A 15,383-nucleotide genomic window follows, 5' to 3' on the forward strand; every position below is an offset into this window, starting at 1 on the left:
TGATGTCTTAGGACATTGTTGGAGATGGGGTTCTTCCCTAGTGGTCCCCACCGGCCACTATGGTCAGGGTCCTGGTGCCCTCCTAGGGACACTGACCAGGTACGAGGGGCCAGCAGAGCCAGGTAGCACCTCCCTTCCTCGGCCTCTGCCAGCCACTTGTGCCCCTGGGCTGTGCGCTCACCTTCATCGCTGCAGCCCGGGCCCATGCAGGGCTGGAAGTCCTGGGTGTCAGGGCAGGGGACACTGAGGTCCAGCTGTGCCTTCAGCATGCGCTGCCGCATCCTCTTGCCTTTGTCACAGGTGGAGGAGCTGCAGGCGGACCACGGGGACCAGTTGGAGTAGATGCAGGTTTCAGGGGTGTCATCTGGAACGAGTACGTGACAGGTTTTCCCTGGGAGCCTGTGGACACTGGGGCTGGCCCTCTCCCCACACACAAGCTCATTTGCAGATAAGATCCCTGCCGCTTGACCTGCCTCAGCAAACCTGGGTACTCTTGGGGTGGAAGCAGCTACTCACTTGCCTTTAAAAATTATAATCATTGCAACAATATCTAAACAACAGGGAAGATCTCTTACTATCCCTTCCCCTCAACACGTGAAGAGCATTTCTAGTCCCATCTTCCCGATGACCCTATAACAGGGGTCACGTAAGGGCAGCCGGTGTTCATGGAGTGAACTTACTACACGCCAACAGCATTCCGAGAACCTTACATGTTTTAGCCCATTTGATTCTTACAACAACTCTCAGTGAGGCAGGTTTGGTGATCATCCCCATTTTACACTAGGACCCCGTGGTGGGATGGGAGCTTCTTGCCCAAGGCCACAGGAGGACCCCGGTCGTGTGGCTCCAGATCCCATGAGGACACGGGCTCAAGCCTAGGCTCTGCGCTTCCCTCCTGACGGTAGCATCTGGGCCTCCCCTTCCTCGCTAGGGAAGTGGTTGTGTCCATGCCTCACAGGACAGTGTGACAAAGCAGAGCGCGCTGGGGATACTGTGACACCCACCCAAAGGCCCGATACCAGTGAACACATATTCCGATAGCCCACTTACACCAACTCCCTTATACTCTGTGCCTAGTCCTGGCCTTATTTTGGATGATCTTCCATGCAGAAGTCCTCAAAGATGGGTTACCAAGTCAAAGGACATGAGGTTTTTGCAGCTCTTCAAACCTGTTAGAAAACTGCTTTCCCAAAAGGTATGGCCAGTTTATGTTGCTACCTGCAACGAAGAACAACTACATACCTTCATCTTTCTCTTCTGGAGCCAGATCTGCTACAATATCGTCGACATTGTCAGGCACGATATTGCATTGTTCCCCCTGCAAAAGGACATTTTGCTTGGAGGGCTCACATTAAAGAATGGCATGCGTAGGGGACAGAGGAAGGACATAAAAATTGGATGCCCGCCCCGTGTACAAATCCCAGGCCATGGTGGAGTTTTGAGCCAACATTTACAATCGGACCGAAAGAAATGGCAAGAAAGCCACAGCTTCCTAGTGCCTGACCCATGGCAGACATTAATAATCAACTGTGGAACTCACAATGAAACCGGTTTTTCTGGATCGCATCATTCAGGAGAGCACAGAACCTTTCCCTTATGTTTATTTTGCTCATTTATAGCTTATGAATAATTTGCATGCTTAGAAAGCTTGGGAAGTCCAGGAGTTCTAGATTCTGGAATATGCAAGGGACCCTATGATTCTAGAGCAGAAAGGGGTACAGTCTGCTTACACTCCTGTTGGGAAGGGTCCGTGCCAGGGTGAGCTCTACCCCATTACCTTCCGGGCGATTCTCTCGATGACAACTCTGGCCACTTGAGTGATAGACCCGCCCTCTGGATCGTAAAAAGGACTCTGAGGATGGTCCAGACTGGTCAGGGGCCGGATTTTCTCCTGGGGAATTGTGGGCTTGTTGGGTGACTGTGGGGGTGGGGGTGGGGTGGGAGAAACACAGATACAGAGTGTGGGAAACAAAGTGGTTAAAAATCACAACAGCAATTTGATTGTAATAGGATCAACAAAAGCCATGATAGGGATTTCACAACAGCTATAACTACTATGGATGTTTATGCAATTCTATCCACCCTGTGCATCGTGCAAGGAAATCGGGGACCTATACTTTCAGACTCTCCCAGGTACGCAGGATTCCATCCTGATGAAGAAAAGGTTTCAGAGAGGTCATTCCAGCCGGGAGACAGCTGAACCAGGCTGGCCTGAATCCAGAGCTCTTCCTATTAGACCACGTGTTGGCAAACGAGTCTGTAGAGGGTCAGATGGTAAATATTTCAAGGCTTTGTGGGCCATCCTGTGTCGGCTACAACTCCACTTAGCTGTTGTCGTGAGAGAGCAGCCCCCCACAACATGTACTCGGGGGTGGCTGAGTTTGACCACCTTATTTACAGATCAGGTGGTAGTCCCAATTTGGCCCACAAACCATAGTTTACCAGGGTCTGTTCTAGACGGCCCTGCCGCTGGTTTTCTAATGGCTTCACATTTCCATGCAGTTGGTGTGCTGACCACAGCTGAAAAATTTTAACGTTCAGGACAGAATCCAAACTCCTTAACCTGGCGGGCTGTCTGGAAACCTCCAGAATCTGGCCCAGTCTAAAGTACGGACATCAACTTCTGTTCCCCATTCTCACCCCTTCTCTTGCTCTGTGCTTCCCCCCCTGTTTCCTGCTGTTCCCTGGCTTACCTAGGAACTGCCCTTTAGCAGGTTCCCTCTCCTCCCTGGCCTCGTGGCCAGCTGTGTGGGTCACACTGTATGTGGTCTGTGAGAGGGAGATGATGCTGACCTGCCCGACCACACCGTGCGTTCATCTACGTCATTTACGTCCAGGCCCACCAGCGCGGGACCAGAGAGCAAGCACCCAGGAACGGTCGTCCCGTCACCACTGCGGGTGCTCACCCACCTCATAGGTCACCCCGCTGTCAGTGCCAGCGTCCCAGGGGATCAGGTCCTGCACCACCTTCTGGACCCAGCCGCACTCTTTGGTGCACAGATCCTCTGCAGACAGGCCCACGTTCCAGTCGGGGCTGGGGCCCATCATGGTCAGGAAGGACATCAAGTGGCGCGTCCTGTCCACTGAAAATTCAGCCGAGGGTGCGGCTCTCCTGGAAACCAAACACATTACATTAGGGGCCATGGGGGTGCACACTCTGAGGGACATCTGGCCAGACCATGGCTAAGGGAGGAGAGGACGGAAAGAAGGTGGATTCTTGGTCTTCCACGGATCTCTGCCTTTGGCCACGACTGGCTGACACCCTTTACTGTCCTGAGCCCCTCCACTGGCCACATGTGGAGAGAATCACCTGCTACCACACTGTCCAGTTCCAATGCACTCAGAGCACTTACTCACATATGCGTATTGTTTAGCTGCTTACTGATGGTCAGCTGTCACTGGATGTGAGCTCTGGGCAAGCAGGGCTGTTGTCGGTCTTATCCCAGGGCTTGATTTCCAGTGCCTACAACAGTGCCTGGCACAGAGTAGATGCTCAGTAAAAGTGATTCAATAAATGGGCGAACAAATATCTTGTGTTACTGTAGCTGAACTCAAGCTCATCTGCCTGATGCCTAGCAAAGACAATCACTGAGACACGGCCTACGCAGCCAGGAGAAGTTTCGAGAGGGAGCCAAATGGGGAGATGGGAGGGCAAGCCTCAAATCCACCTCTCCCCGAGGAGGAGAGTCAGGGAAATTTGAAGGCAAATGAGAAAGGTCTGGGTTAAAAAGTTGCAGCTGAGCTTCCTCGTCTGCAGCTGTGATCAGTCCCCCTATCCCTTTGGTTATGGGTTCTAGTCCCCACTGTCCTTTGATCCTTCCCCATCCTTGAGGGAATGGGGATGATGACTGCTCCGGTTACTTCCTGCTGAGATGGGGTGAGGACTAGAGTTAGAGGAATGGAAGCTCTCTGCCTGCCATTCTGCATGACCGAGATTTGTGTACTTTGGTTGGTAGTGCGGGGACTCTGTTTTACCTGGGGCCTTCGGCGAGATTGGTCGGAACCAAGCTTGTTGTAGGCACGGGTTTCCTCAGACCGGCTCTCCTGATGAGCAGCTCAGGTCTGCCGGGGGCTGGCTTGCCAAGCGGTGCTCCCTGCGAGGTCCTCCTTGCCTACAGGCTGTAGGAAACCCGTGGACTCTCCTAACTCGAGTGCGAGGAATGCACAGCTTTCTTCCCTCCAGTGTCACTGAAGAATGGGTGGTCAGCAGCACCCGGCAAGGTCCTGGGCGGGGAGTCTGGAGCTGGCCCTCTGCGTGCTCGCTCTGCCGGTCTTTAGTGACCCCAAGTCTCCGGGAATCCGGCGACGTAAGGGCACACCTGCGGGGCACGTCAGCCTGCTGGCAGTGAGCCTGCCCACTCAGTGTGCCTGATAATATCCAATTCCCTAATGGGAGCCCCATCAGGAACCCCTAAGTCATGAAAGGGGTGTAGAAGGAGTCTTCTGTATAACATAGAGGCTTAAATCAAGCCCACTCTGGGGGGGCCACTCTTACCCAGAGCAGAGCAACCAGCAAGTTAGTTTCCTGGCGTATCCTTGCCAAATTTAATTTTTCTTTTTTTTTTTCCCCAGTCGGTGGGGGGCTCCATTGACCGCCCAAGGCGTCGGGCACCACGTGCATGACTTTTGCCACAAATGCTGCTCCCCGGTCGTCTGAATTGTTAGTGGCGATCCAAACCTAGGAAGGATTTTGCTTAGAAGTGTTTTGACAACTTCTGAGGCCTTCTCTGAAGGGCGTGTGAAAGCTTCAGCCCAACTTGTAAAGGGATCTATAAATACTGGCAAGTATTGAAAATCCTCTGTTGTTTTGGCCTCACGGTAAAATCCACCTGCCAGTCTTGTCCAGGTTCAGAGCCTAAAACTTCCTAAGACGTTAGACAAAGTTCTAAGGTGTTGGTTTCCTCCCCCTTTTGGACAGATTTTGCAGTGGAGAGAAGATGAACTTACCTGACTTTCAATCAACAGAGGCAGAATAAAAGTTTTGTATTTAATGCTTTTAATTCTAAACACATGTCCATTTTAATTAAATCAGCAACCTTAAGTTAGCTTTAATACTGAATAGTTTTCAAGATCATGTGAAAAACACTTGGGTTCGTTTCTGTCTTTGAGTTTTAGAATGGCCAATTCTAACAAGCACTTGCTTTTTAACGGCCTAAATAGAACTCTCGTACAAATTTGTCTTAGCAACACCATGCAGACGTAGAAACTAGCTCACACTTAGAACACATATGGACACATACAAATACATAAACAAGGTGCAAATAGGATCTTAAAGGCCCAATTTCCAAATCTCTTTTATAACACAAATCTAAGTGCAAGGTAGTATAATTTATGGGTCCATTAGGTGGTTATTTTTCTCAAGAGTCTAATGAATATGGCGGCTAAGCCGTGTTGCAAAAAAAATATTGCCCCGTTTTGGAGAATAGAGCCCGATGGGCTGCACGGGGGGATCAAATGGTCACTTCCCATTTTCCACTTAGAACATGGCCAGTTTTATTCAAAGATCCCAAAAGCTGCTACAACAAATGAACCAAACGAAGCCCAGAGCCTGGCCTCTAAGGGCCTTGGTTCCTCCACAGAAGACCAGGCTTCACTGATTGAACCAGATGGCTTCCTGTTTCTAGCTCCTCCCTAAAAGTCAGAGCTCCACTGGCTGAACCCAACTGTTTGCTAGTCAGCCTTGTCTTAAGAAAAGGAGGCTAAGAGAAGCAAAACCCTCTACTTGGAGGCAGCTGAGTGAGGGGAAGAAATCCAAGAAAGCCAAACCAAAAGGGAGGAAGAAATAAGCTCCTTGCCACCACGCATGAAGTACTCACCCAGACCTCTCTGTCCAAACCAGACCTCAAAGCCATTGCCTGGCTGCAGGAGTGAATTTAGGTGCTGAACCTTGGTGGGGCCCTGAGGACGGGCCCCACGACAAAGAGCCTAGGCAACTTCTCGGGTCAGCAGGCTCCCGTTACCAGCTGGGGGCCAACAAACCAGGCACAAAGCTCCTGCTGGGCTCCCCATGTTTGCATGCAAACCCAAGGTCATCTGCCTAGTGCTCAGCAAAGATGGTCACCGCGAGACGCCGAGTAGGCAGCAAGGATAAGGATTTATGCGACAGGCAGCCAAATGAGGAGACCGGAGGCCAAACCTCAGATCCACTTCCTCCAAGGAGCAGAGTCAGGGAAATTTAAAGGCAACCGAAAAAGGTCTGGGTAAAAAGAGCCGCCCCTGCGTGCTTACTGGTCTGCAGCTGAGGGCGGTCCCATTAACCCTTTGCTGGCTTCGTGGTGTGCCCAGCTGTGTTGGATGGGAGGTGAACTTTACAAATAACAGCTGTACAATCCCCTGAGCCCCTGCTCAGACATTCTCACTGAATCCTCAGAACTGACCTGAGAGATGAGTGACTCCAACTTATGGATGAAGAAACCCAGGCTTAGAGGGTTTTGTTTATGTAACAGGTCCAAAGTCACAAAGTTAAATGGCGGACGGAGACCGTGACCCAAGGCAATATGAGCTCAAGATCAGTGTTCTTTTCATCATCCATTTCAAATTCCTTCTCCCTGCTGCCTTTTCACTCTACTGAGATCTACGTTGTGCCATCGGAGGGGCGTCTCCGTGGCCTGCTGCCTCCGTTGTCCTCATGGGGCTGCCTCCAGTAAGGCCCTGTGGTCCCAGAGCTCCCCCAGGGACTCACATGCTTCCCTGGCCACATCCTCCAGGTGGTGAGCAGGGACCCAGCTATAGCAGCACAGACCTTTGCCTGACGACCCCCAAGCCACAAGAGGTGATTGTCTTCAGCCTCTGTCTCAAGTTGCTAAGAAGAGGTCTTACTCTTGGCCAGGGCTGGGTGAGGTCAGTGGTGGTGGCCCCCCCCCGCCCTGGGGGGGGGGGCGCTGGGGAAGAAAGCGTTCTATTCACTCAGCACATGCTTGGTGGCAGGCCCCAGTTATTTTATTTCCCCACCCCCATGACAATCCCGTGGGGTTAGAGTTATTCCGTTTTGTAGAGAAGAAAGCAAGCAATAGAGAAGAAGAGTTATTATCCCGTTTTGTAGAGAAGAACCTATAAAGGTTAATGGACCTAGAGACACAGCTGGTAGGGGCTGAGGTTTAAAGGCAGCTCCACCTGACTCTACACCCCCAGGCTGCTCATCATGGGGAATCCTTGGCTGGGGACCAACTCGTCTGTTCAGTTCAGCTGGCAGCCGGTCCACCTCGGCTGTCCGGGAGTCCCTGTGTGCCTCTCTGGAGACCGGCTGCTCTGGCTGCCCTCCCCTGTCCCCAAAAGCAATGACCCCAGCCCTGGTTAGGCCTCGTGGAACTGGACCCCTTGGGCTCTGGCAGGCCGGATGGGGTCAAACAATGAGCAGAGAGGGACGGAAGCCTGGGTGTGCGTCCTGGCACGCTACCTCTTACAGCTGTGATTCCTTGGGCAAACAACCAAAGCATTCAGTGCCTCAGTGTCCCAATCTGTGAAATGGGGACCTCCCTATGGCTACGCCAAAGTTTTAGGGTGTGTAATGAGAGAACTTGCATCCAGCACTTAGTCCAGTGCCTGGCCCTTGAGCTATGAGTACTCTATCGAGAGAGAAGCAGTGCAGGGTCATACAGAGCTCAGAAAAGAGAGGGAAGTGGAGGGAGGCCTTCCCAAGGAGACTTTACATTGTAGCCTGCTGCCAGTCTGTGTTCTGGCCCAGGAGTGCAGGAAGAGCCTGCGCCCCGGCTGTCTTTGGCCTGGTGTTGCCTTCGTCTGAATCCTCTTGCCTCCCCACCCTCCGGTGCCCTGGCCAGGCCAGCTGCGGGACCAGTCCCACGTGCACTTGCCCCTGCTGGGAAAGCCCGTCTTCAGTGCCTGGCAACGTGTTAGAAATGCAAATTATTGCGCCCCACCGCTGATCAGCTTCAGCAGGGACTCTGGGGTGGGACCCAGCCTTCTAGATTAACAACCCCTCCAGCTGATCCTAATGCACCTCAGGTTTGAGAACCGTTGCTCTGCTCATCTTTCAAGCCTCGGGTCATGAGCCACCTCATCCTGGGGCCTCTCTGATGCCCCTCACCGGGGCCCGTGCCCATGGTCCGTGTTTCCACACACTACCCAAGGGCTGACATCGCTCCGTCACCATGTGGTCCTCCCCGTGCAGACCTGGCGCTCCAGGGGGGGGAGGGCAGGAGCCCCGAGCGGCCCCCCAGGCCCCAGGTGCCCCGAGGGCCAGCTGAACAGGGGAGTGTGTGAGGACCTGAGCTCCCCCACCACGGGCTCTAGGTCTCGGCCTGAAGTCACCGACCGGCTTCCGTTGTGACACCACCTGCAGGGATGCTGCGGGCCTCCGATGAGATGCTTTTCCCGGAAGCCTTTAGAAACTGCCGTGTCCCACGCCTGCCTCGCTGGCTGTGTAGATGGGCACAAACCGGGGGCTTTCACCTTCTCTTCCGGGGCGTGCGTTTACCGGCTTGGCGGTGGGTGGTTTCCGCGGCCTCCTTAAAGACCTGGCTTCTACGAGAACGGCAGTCCGGGTCGCTGGGCCACTGCTCACCCAGCGGCTCTCGGGACCTGGGCCAGGGCCCGCCTTCTCGTCAGTGCGAGGCCAACAGCGCGGACATCTCCAGGGGCAGTACTACGCCCCGGCCCTCCTTGGCTTGGCCCCGTGGCCGGCAGACTCGCTCTTCCATTGCCATAGAGACCAACCGCTCCACCTGTTACCTTCCCCTCCCCCTGGGCATGTGGCTTTGAGTCCGGTTAGTCATTTGTATCCTGTAGTCCACGGGTGACACTATTCACCATGACAACCTAAGGGGCAAAATCCTCTCTGCTCAGGAGTCCAGTGCTGGGGAACCGGAACCAAGCCAGACCCCACAGGCCGCCTGATACTTTGCTCAGCTGATGGATGTGACCATCTGAGAACCTGGCGGGTTTTACAAGGCATTATGCAAACTGTTCTCCGCAGATGCATTTTGGCCAACTCTGTAACCTGACTGAGGTCTCCTCCAGACCTTGGTGAGTTTTAAGGAATAGGAAATTTGGGGCAACCAATCCCTGCACAAAATGCCTGACCTTAGGTTGGGTAATAGGGCAAATTTGAATCTGTAAGGACCTGGGAACAATTTTAGCAATTTTCTAGCATCTTCAGGTATGCTCTGCTCTTTTCTCTTGCCCCTGACTGGGAAATTCATCCCCTGACTCCCCCCCCCCCCCCCCAAGCTCACATAATATGTCCTGGAGGAAGCATTTCCTGACCTCTCCTCAAATCGTTTAGGACCCCTGGTGCACTTTCCCAGTGTGCCGAGCTCACTCTTTGGGGTTTCTTGTTTAATTTCCATCTTGCCCATGAGGTTCCAAAAGACTAGAGATGATTCTTGTCTTGCTTACAGCTATATCCCAGAGCCCGGCTCAGAACTTGGCATGCAATGGATTCTCCTCAAATATTTGTTTTAAATAAAATTACTTAATTTAGGAAATGAGTATGGAACTCTTGTACTTCCTTTGACCTTCAAATTTAATTTAAAAATCACCTCAAAGTATTTGTTACTTCTATAATAAAAATGCTATTTAAAATGATGAAATGGATAAGAATATATGTAAGTTTTCTTTGAAAAAGCGAGGTATGATTGGAATTCTTTAATTTGTCCAAACCATAATAAAAATTCACATTCACGCTTTCTTATATACCATGTCTTCCCATATATGATATTTTGTTAATTTGGTTTTATTTTTCTATCCTGGGATTTAAAATTTTTTTTAAAGATTTTATTCATTTGAGAGAGAGTGAGTATGAGAGAAAGAGAGAGCGCAAGCAGGGGAAGGGAGAGGGAGAAACAGACTCCCCACTGCACAGGGAACCTGATGCGGGTCTTAATCCCAGGACCCTGAGATCATGACCTGAGCCCAAGGCAGACGCTTAACTGACTGAGCCATGCGGGCGCACCTGGGATTTAAATTTTTATCAGTTTTCTAGCGAAGAGCGTTGATCTGGCCATACCGTATAACAGAGTATATTATAAATCATGATAATTAAAATGGTGTCATATTCAAGATAAGAAAGAAATAGAAATGAATGGCATAGACTGGAGATCCCAGAAACTTTAGATAACGTATTATACAAAACAGACTTCTCACATTAGGGAGAGAAAGGAAACATTGTGCAACAGTGGGGTTGGGCCAACTTAACTGCAATTAAAAAAAAATATGGGATTCGCATCTAATTTCATACACCAAAATAAATAAATAAAAAATCCAGAGCTACCTGGAAAGCAACCAGATTATACGAAAAAAGTCAAGTTTACTGATCTGTTAGAGAAATGTTAGTTTTCTCAGCTTTGAAACAATAAAGCAATCACAAAAGCAACTGAATTATACACCAACTGAAGATACCTGTGTAATGAAACAACAGTGTTGAATTAGAAAAAAATGGCACGTTGGCATGAATGTCTCCACGCATGGTGACTGACCAATGTGACTACCTGTAGTGGATACAGAGCTAATCCAAATCTGCAAGAAAAACACCCCTATCTCAACAGATAAAGGAAAGCTAGGAACAGACAGTCCATGCCAGCAAAATGAAAAAGGGAAGAGCAAGTGAAGACATGGGGAAGTGTCCTGCCTTCTTACATTCAGAGAGGCAGCGAGTAGGGAAGAACAAAGGGTATTGGACGAGGCAGCTGGATTTGCATCTGGGTTCAGCCACTTTGTAGCTCTGTGCCACGGCCTTTTACCCCAGCATGCTTTGCAGTTACTAGGGCTGCAAAATGGGAGCCTCATCATACCCACCCAAGGGCTTTGTGTGAAGAAACTGCTTATCATCGTGACCCGCACATCACAGGACTTGGTAAATGTTGATTTTCTACTCATTCAGCTTTTCCAAACAAAACTTCGAAAAACAGCATACAAGAAAAGAGGCAGTAAGGGATTGTTATGCTCCTGCTAAGGACGTATTATCCCCTTTGAAATTTCAGAACCAAAGCAGTGTGACTCAGGTCACTGGCGAGACTCAAGTCGCTGGCAATTCAGGTCACTCATATGCTGAGTTCTGTCTCCTCTGTATTTCAAATAATCCCCAATGGCGAGCTTTCGAAGTTGCAGAAACCCCACGGGACCACTAGAAGGCGCCCGAGCCATGCGCTAGGCTGAAGCCCCGCGTGGGTGGAGGCAGGTCTGAGTGCGGTTTCCTGCCTCCGAAAACTGCTCATCACCTGGAGGCATCTAGGACTCTGGTCCCTCTGGCCCATTCGATCTACCGCCTGCTCCGCCAGTCCAAGGCCAGTCTTCTGTGCAATCCTGAGGGCATCCACAGACCTGGGCAAGTGCTACAGGAGGCAGGGAGGGCCCTGAAACTTTCAGCCCTGATCCGAGAGAGATGCCCCTGTCCTCTTGGGGAGAACCGTGGCTTGGGTGATTTACGGGGCACTGACCCTCCAGAGGCAGGATTTCTGGAGAGGGTGACCGTGTCTCTGATCCACCCTCCCCTCAGCTGTCTGGAGGACACATGAATGGTTGTCTTATCAAATATTAATTAAACAGAGCGGCTGGGAATCATGAAGGGGACTGCAGTCCCTTACAAGATTCATTATGAGAATAAAAAATGATTTTTAAAAGTTCCAGTAATTCCTAGTATTCAGATGAAACTGGAGGAACTGGGTGGTGGAAATTCAGAATCGATCTGCAGGAAACCTGGTCATTTTCTACTCAGGCGCCAGAGGAACTAGTGAAGGATGTGGGTTTTGCTCAGCATCTGTCTTTTCTGTCTCTACCTGCGCTCTGGGCTGACAGAGCCGCAGCTTGATTTATTGAGCTAAACAAGTCAGCAGCTAATTTGTTCGTTCATGGCTGTCCTTTGAGAAGTGGTCCTGGGGAAAAAGATGAAGATCATTGAAAAGCAAGTCAGTTTCACGGGGCAGGACCTCACAAAGTAGGTCACCCTGGCTTTCCACTGGCCCGAGGGAGGCTGGAATCCCATTAACCTCAATCAGGAGGGCTCAGTGAAGGGGGCAGGGCTGTTTCTGCAAAACAAAACTTGGCTGCGTGGAGGCTTCCTAATTTGACTTCCTAATGCGATTTGGAAGAGGGAAGGGGAGACTGGGGTATGGGAAAACCAAAGGAAAATTCCTTTCCCTTAACAAGCTGGTAGCCCTGGGCGGGAGAGGGTTTGGGTGTTTGGGAGGTCTGATGTTTGCCATTGATTAATTCTGTTTCACGGGGGTCTCAGGAAGTCTGAGGGAAGGGTGAAGGGTGGGAAGGTGTCCCCAAGTATTTTGTGGGTTTTTTTGGTCAATTTTTCAGAAAGTCTCTCCCATCTTAAAAGAGAAGGCAAAAACAAACAAACAAACAAAACTTCATTGACTCTTTCATCTCCTGAGAGCTACTGCTCAGTCCCTCTTCATTCCCAGCAAACTGCACAGAAGACTTGCCTGTACACACTGACTCCATAAACCCCCTTTCTGTTCACATTTCATCCTGCTCAAGGCCTCCCGCCATCGCTCAGCAGGTCCCTGCTCAGGAAGGTCCCTGCTTTTCTTCATGTTGATCCATCCAACCAGCATTTTGTAGCCCTCATCCTACATGACCTCTCAGCCGCACTGGGCACAGCTTTCTTCCCTCGGCTTCCCTGATACCAAGCTTCCTTCCCCCAGTCAGTTTGTTACTCCTTTTCTGTTTCCTTCCTTCGCAGGCAGGTCCTCCTCAGCAGTAAATGTTGGAACTCCTCGGGACTTAGCCTTAAGCCTTTGACTTATCCTCAGGCTCTCTCTCATTCATGACCTTGGCGTTGATAGTCTACTACTCCTTCATGGCTCCCGAGTTTATATGTCAGTGCAGAATTCTCCCCGAGTTTCAGAACTTCATAGTTAACAGGCAACACCTCCAGCTGGATAATTCGAAGGCATCTCTACCATAGCTTTCCCACTAAACTTCGTTTGCTATTCTAAACCTTGTAAGTGGCCCCGCCAACTTACTAACCTAGATCTCTCTGCCTCTTTCACCCTCCTTATGCATCCTATCACCGCAGCCTGTGGGCTCTAGTCCTACGCATCTCTGAGGTCTCTACACCCCTCCCATCTCCCCTCCCACCATCCTTGTCAAGGTCACTGTGAATTAGAAAATTCTCCTCACTGGTCTTGCTTCCTCTAGTCTTAATCTTTTCATATTGGAGCCAGAGTGTTGTTACTGTTGTTGTTTAATGCAGATCTGATCGTGTTGTCATCCTGCTTAAAACCCTTCAATGATTTCCCATTACTCTTAATGTAAAAATCAAAATCCCTAATGTTGCATGGCTTGGCGCCACACCAAGTTCACCTGTGATCTCTGGACCTAGTTACACCACAGCTGTTTAGTACCTTAAGTATGCCGATCCCTCCTCAGGGTCTTGAGACGTGATGGTCTCTCTAGACTTTCTAGAATGTTCTCTCCTTGCTTTGCTTCTTTACCTAGACAAATCCTATTGATTCCTTAACTCTTAGCTCAGTTGCCATCCCTTAAGGAAGCTTTCTCTGACCTTCAGGCTGGGTCAGGGTCCTCTTCACATACTCTCATGGCACTTTATGTCTTTACTTTGCAGACACATCACATTTGTCATCATCTGGTTAATGTCTCTCTCCCTCACCAGACTGTGAGTTCATGAGAAATTCTGCTGTATTCCTAAGCACTTTTGACAGTACTTCCCCTTAGAGACCCACCACAAATATTTGTGGAGGCCATGAAATGTCTCGGTCATCCTTGACAGAAGGACACGAGGTAAGTGAAAGTCAAGATCCTGTCTTGTTTAGGGGCAGGAGTCAGACAGTTTGGTTGTGGTCACATTGTTCATCTCATGCTGGCCCGAAGTCTGACTGGCAGATAGAGTGTATGTCTCGATTGATTAAAAAATGGACACTGAATGAATTGTTACTTCGTTGGAGGGGCTTTGTTAGAAGTGAAGGGCACAGGTGGTGGAGGCAGCTGGATGTGGTTGGAATTCTAGTTCCTCCGCCGGTGGAGCTGGATGCTGAGGTTGGACCTGCCATGGAACCTCTGAGCCTCAATCTTGTCTGCGAAGTGAGGCTCAAAATCCCTACCTCGTGGGGTGTGTGTGAGGAATGAAGTGGGATAAGGAACAGAAGTGCCTTGCCGGGTACCTGGCACATAGTAGGTGCTCAAAACAAAAAGGTCAGCTCTCAGCTTTCTTCTTTTTCTCTCTTCTCTCTTTCCTCACTCCTTTTGGAAGCACCTTGCTTTACATCTTCCTAAACCCAGGCTCCTTAAGGGAAAACTGGGCTCAGGGTTGCTTAGTGGTATCAACATTGGCATCCACAAACTCTGGCCCAGATGCCCCCAACCGCTCCCTGGCCCTGAGCCCCTGCCTGCTTCGAGGGCCAATGGTGAGGACTCCTTCACATACAGGTTCTGGAGCTGGGAGCTGCTGAGGAGAGCCTGAGCAAGCAGGATTCATGGTGGACCTTTTTTTCTGATTGATGATTATTATGTGAAGGGGGCTCAGGGCCTCTGTGAATTCACATCAGTGTTTTTTGGTGGGACAGGCCTGGGACAGACAAATGCCCACCTACCAGGGGACAGCCTGGGCAGCAGGGCCTGCCTCTGTTGCTTCTCCTCGGAGGGAAAGGCACTTCCAGGGCTCGGCAGATTTTCAACCACTCTGGGCCCAGCTTCCTCAGAGGAGATCACAGCAAGCTAGACAAGGCCTGCATGCAGCCAGCTGGGCTGCCTTGGGTCAGCTGTCCAAGGGTGGGCCTCTCTCTCTCCTCAGGTCTCCACGTAGGGCCTCAGGCCTCAGTATTACCAGATCTGGGCCTCTCCAGGGGCAAGGAGCATCCTTCCAGACAGCCCTGGGACGTCTCCTAAACAAGGCCCTCCTGACTTCTCCCCAACCCTCGGCGGGGTTGTGAGCCTTCTCTGGTCTTCTGGAACCACTGATATCCTCATCATAACATTTACCCCCTTGGAGCGTACACGGCTACCATGATGACGTCATATTATATATATTCCGTATATGTGGTGCCACCTGAACGTGTGCAAAGGGCAGCTCTGGAATGGTAGAACTCTGTTTTTGGTCCATCTTCCCCCACCCCATCCCCCCGCTGGGCATTCCATGGGGTGGGGACTGGCTGTTTAGGGCTGGCCCGTCGTGGGGAATGGACCACTGATTTGCCAAATGGTTAAGGAGGTGGGCACCAGGCGCCTGGCATGGCACCAGCTTCCTGCTCCCAGCTGGTCACGTGTGAGAGCGCCTCCTCCCCCTGCTCCTGCTACCTCACCCTGTGCTTCCCCTCCTATCATTTGGAATTTGCCTTTTCTCCCACTGAGCAGAATCTCAGCATTGCCCGGGTTGCTGCTGTCTTCCTCAATGCCATCATTAGTGGGTATAGATACTCCAGAGACTAGCTGGCCGAGCCATTCATCATCAACCACTT

At 50.8% G+C, this 15,383-nt stretch overlaps 1 protein-coding gene across 1 annotated transcript in view; it reads right to left on the reverse strand.

Moving 5' to 3' along the window:
* The window catches only part of SPON1 (spondin 1), a 244,851-nt gene that overhangs the window by 12,270 nt on the left and 217,198 nt on the right, over window positions 1-15,383 (reverse strand). The window contains exons 8-11 of the mRNA XM_045894085.3: window positions 2,911-3,112; window positions 1,778-1,918; window positions 1,243-1,318; window positions 182-364 (exon numbers count right to left, since the gene is read on the reverse strand). Coding sequence (XP_045750041.1) covers window positions 182-364; window positions 1,243-1,318; window positions 1,778-1,918; window positions 2,911-3,112 — 602 coding nt within the window. The remainder of the gene's footprint in view (window positions 1-181; window positions 365-1,242; window positions 1,319-1,777; window positions 1,919-2,910; window positions 3,113-15,383) is intronic.

This window comes from Mirounga angustirostris, unplaced genomic scaffold, assembly GCF_029215605.1.
Source record: "Mirounga angustirostris isolate CCGP_5_RB_7025 unplaced genomic scaffold, mMirAng1.0.hap1 SCAF_13, whole genome shotgun sequence".
Classification (NCBI taxonomy): domain Eukaryota; kingdom Metazoa; phylum Chordata; class Mammalia; order Carnivora; family Phocidae; genus Mirounga; species Mirounga angustirostris.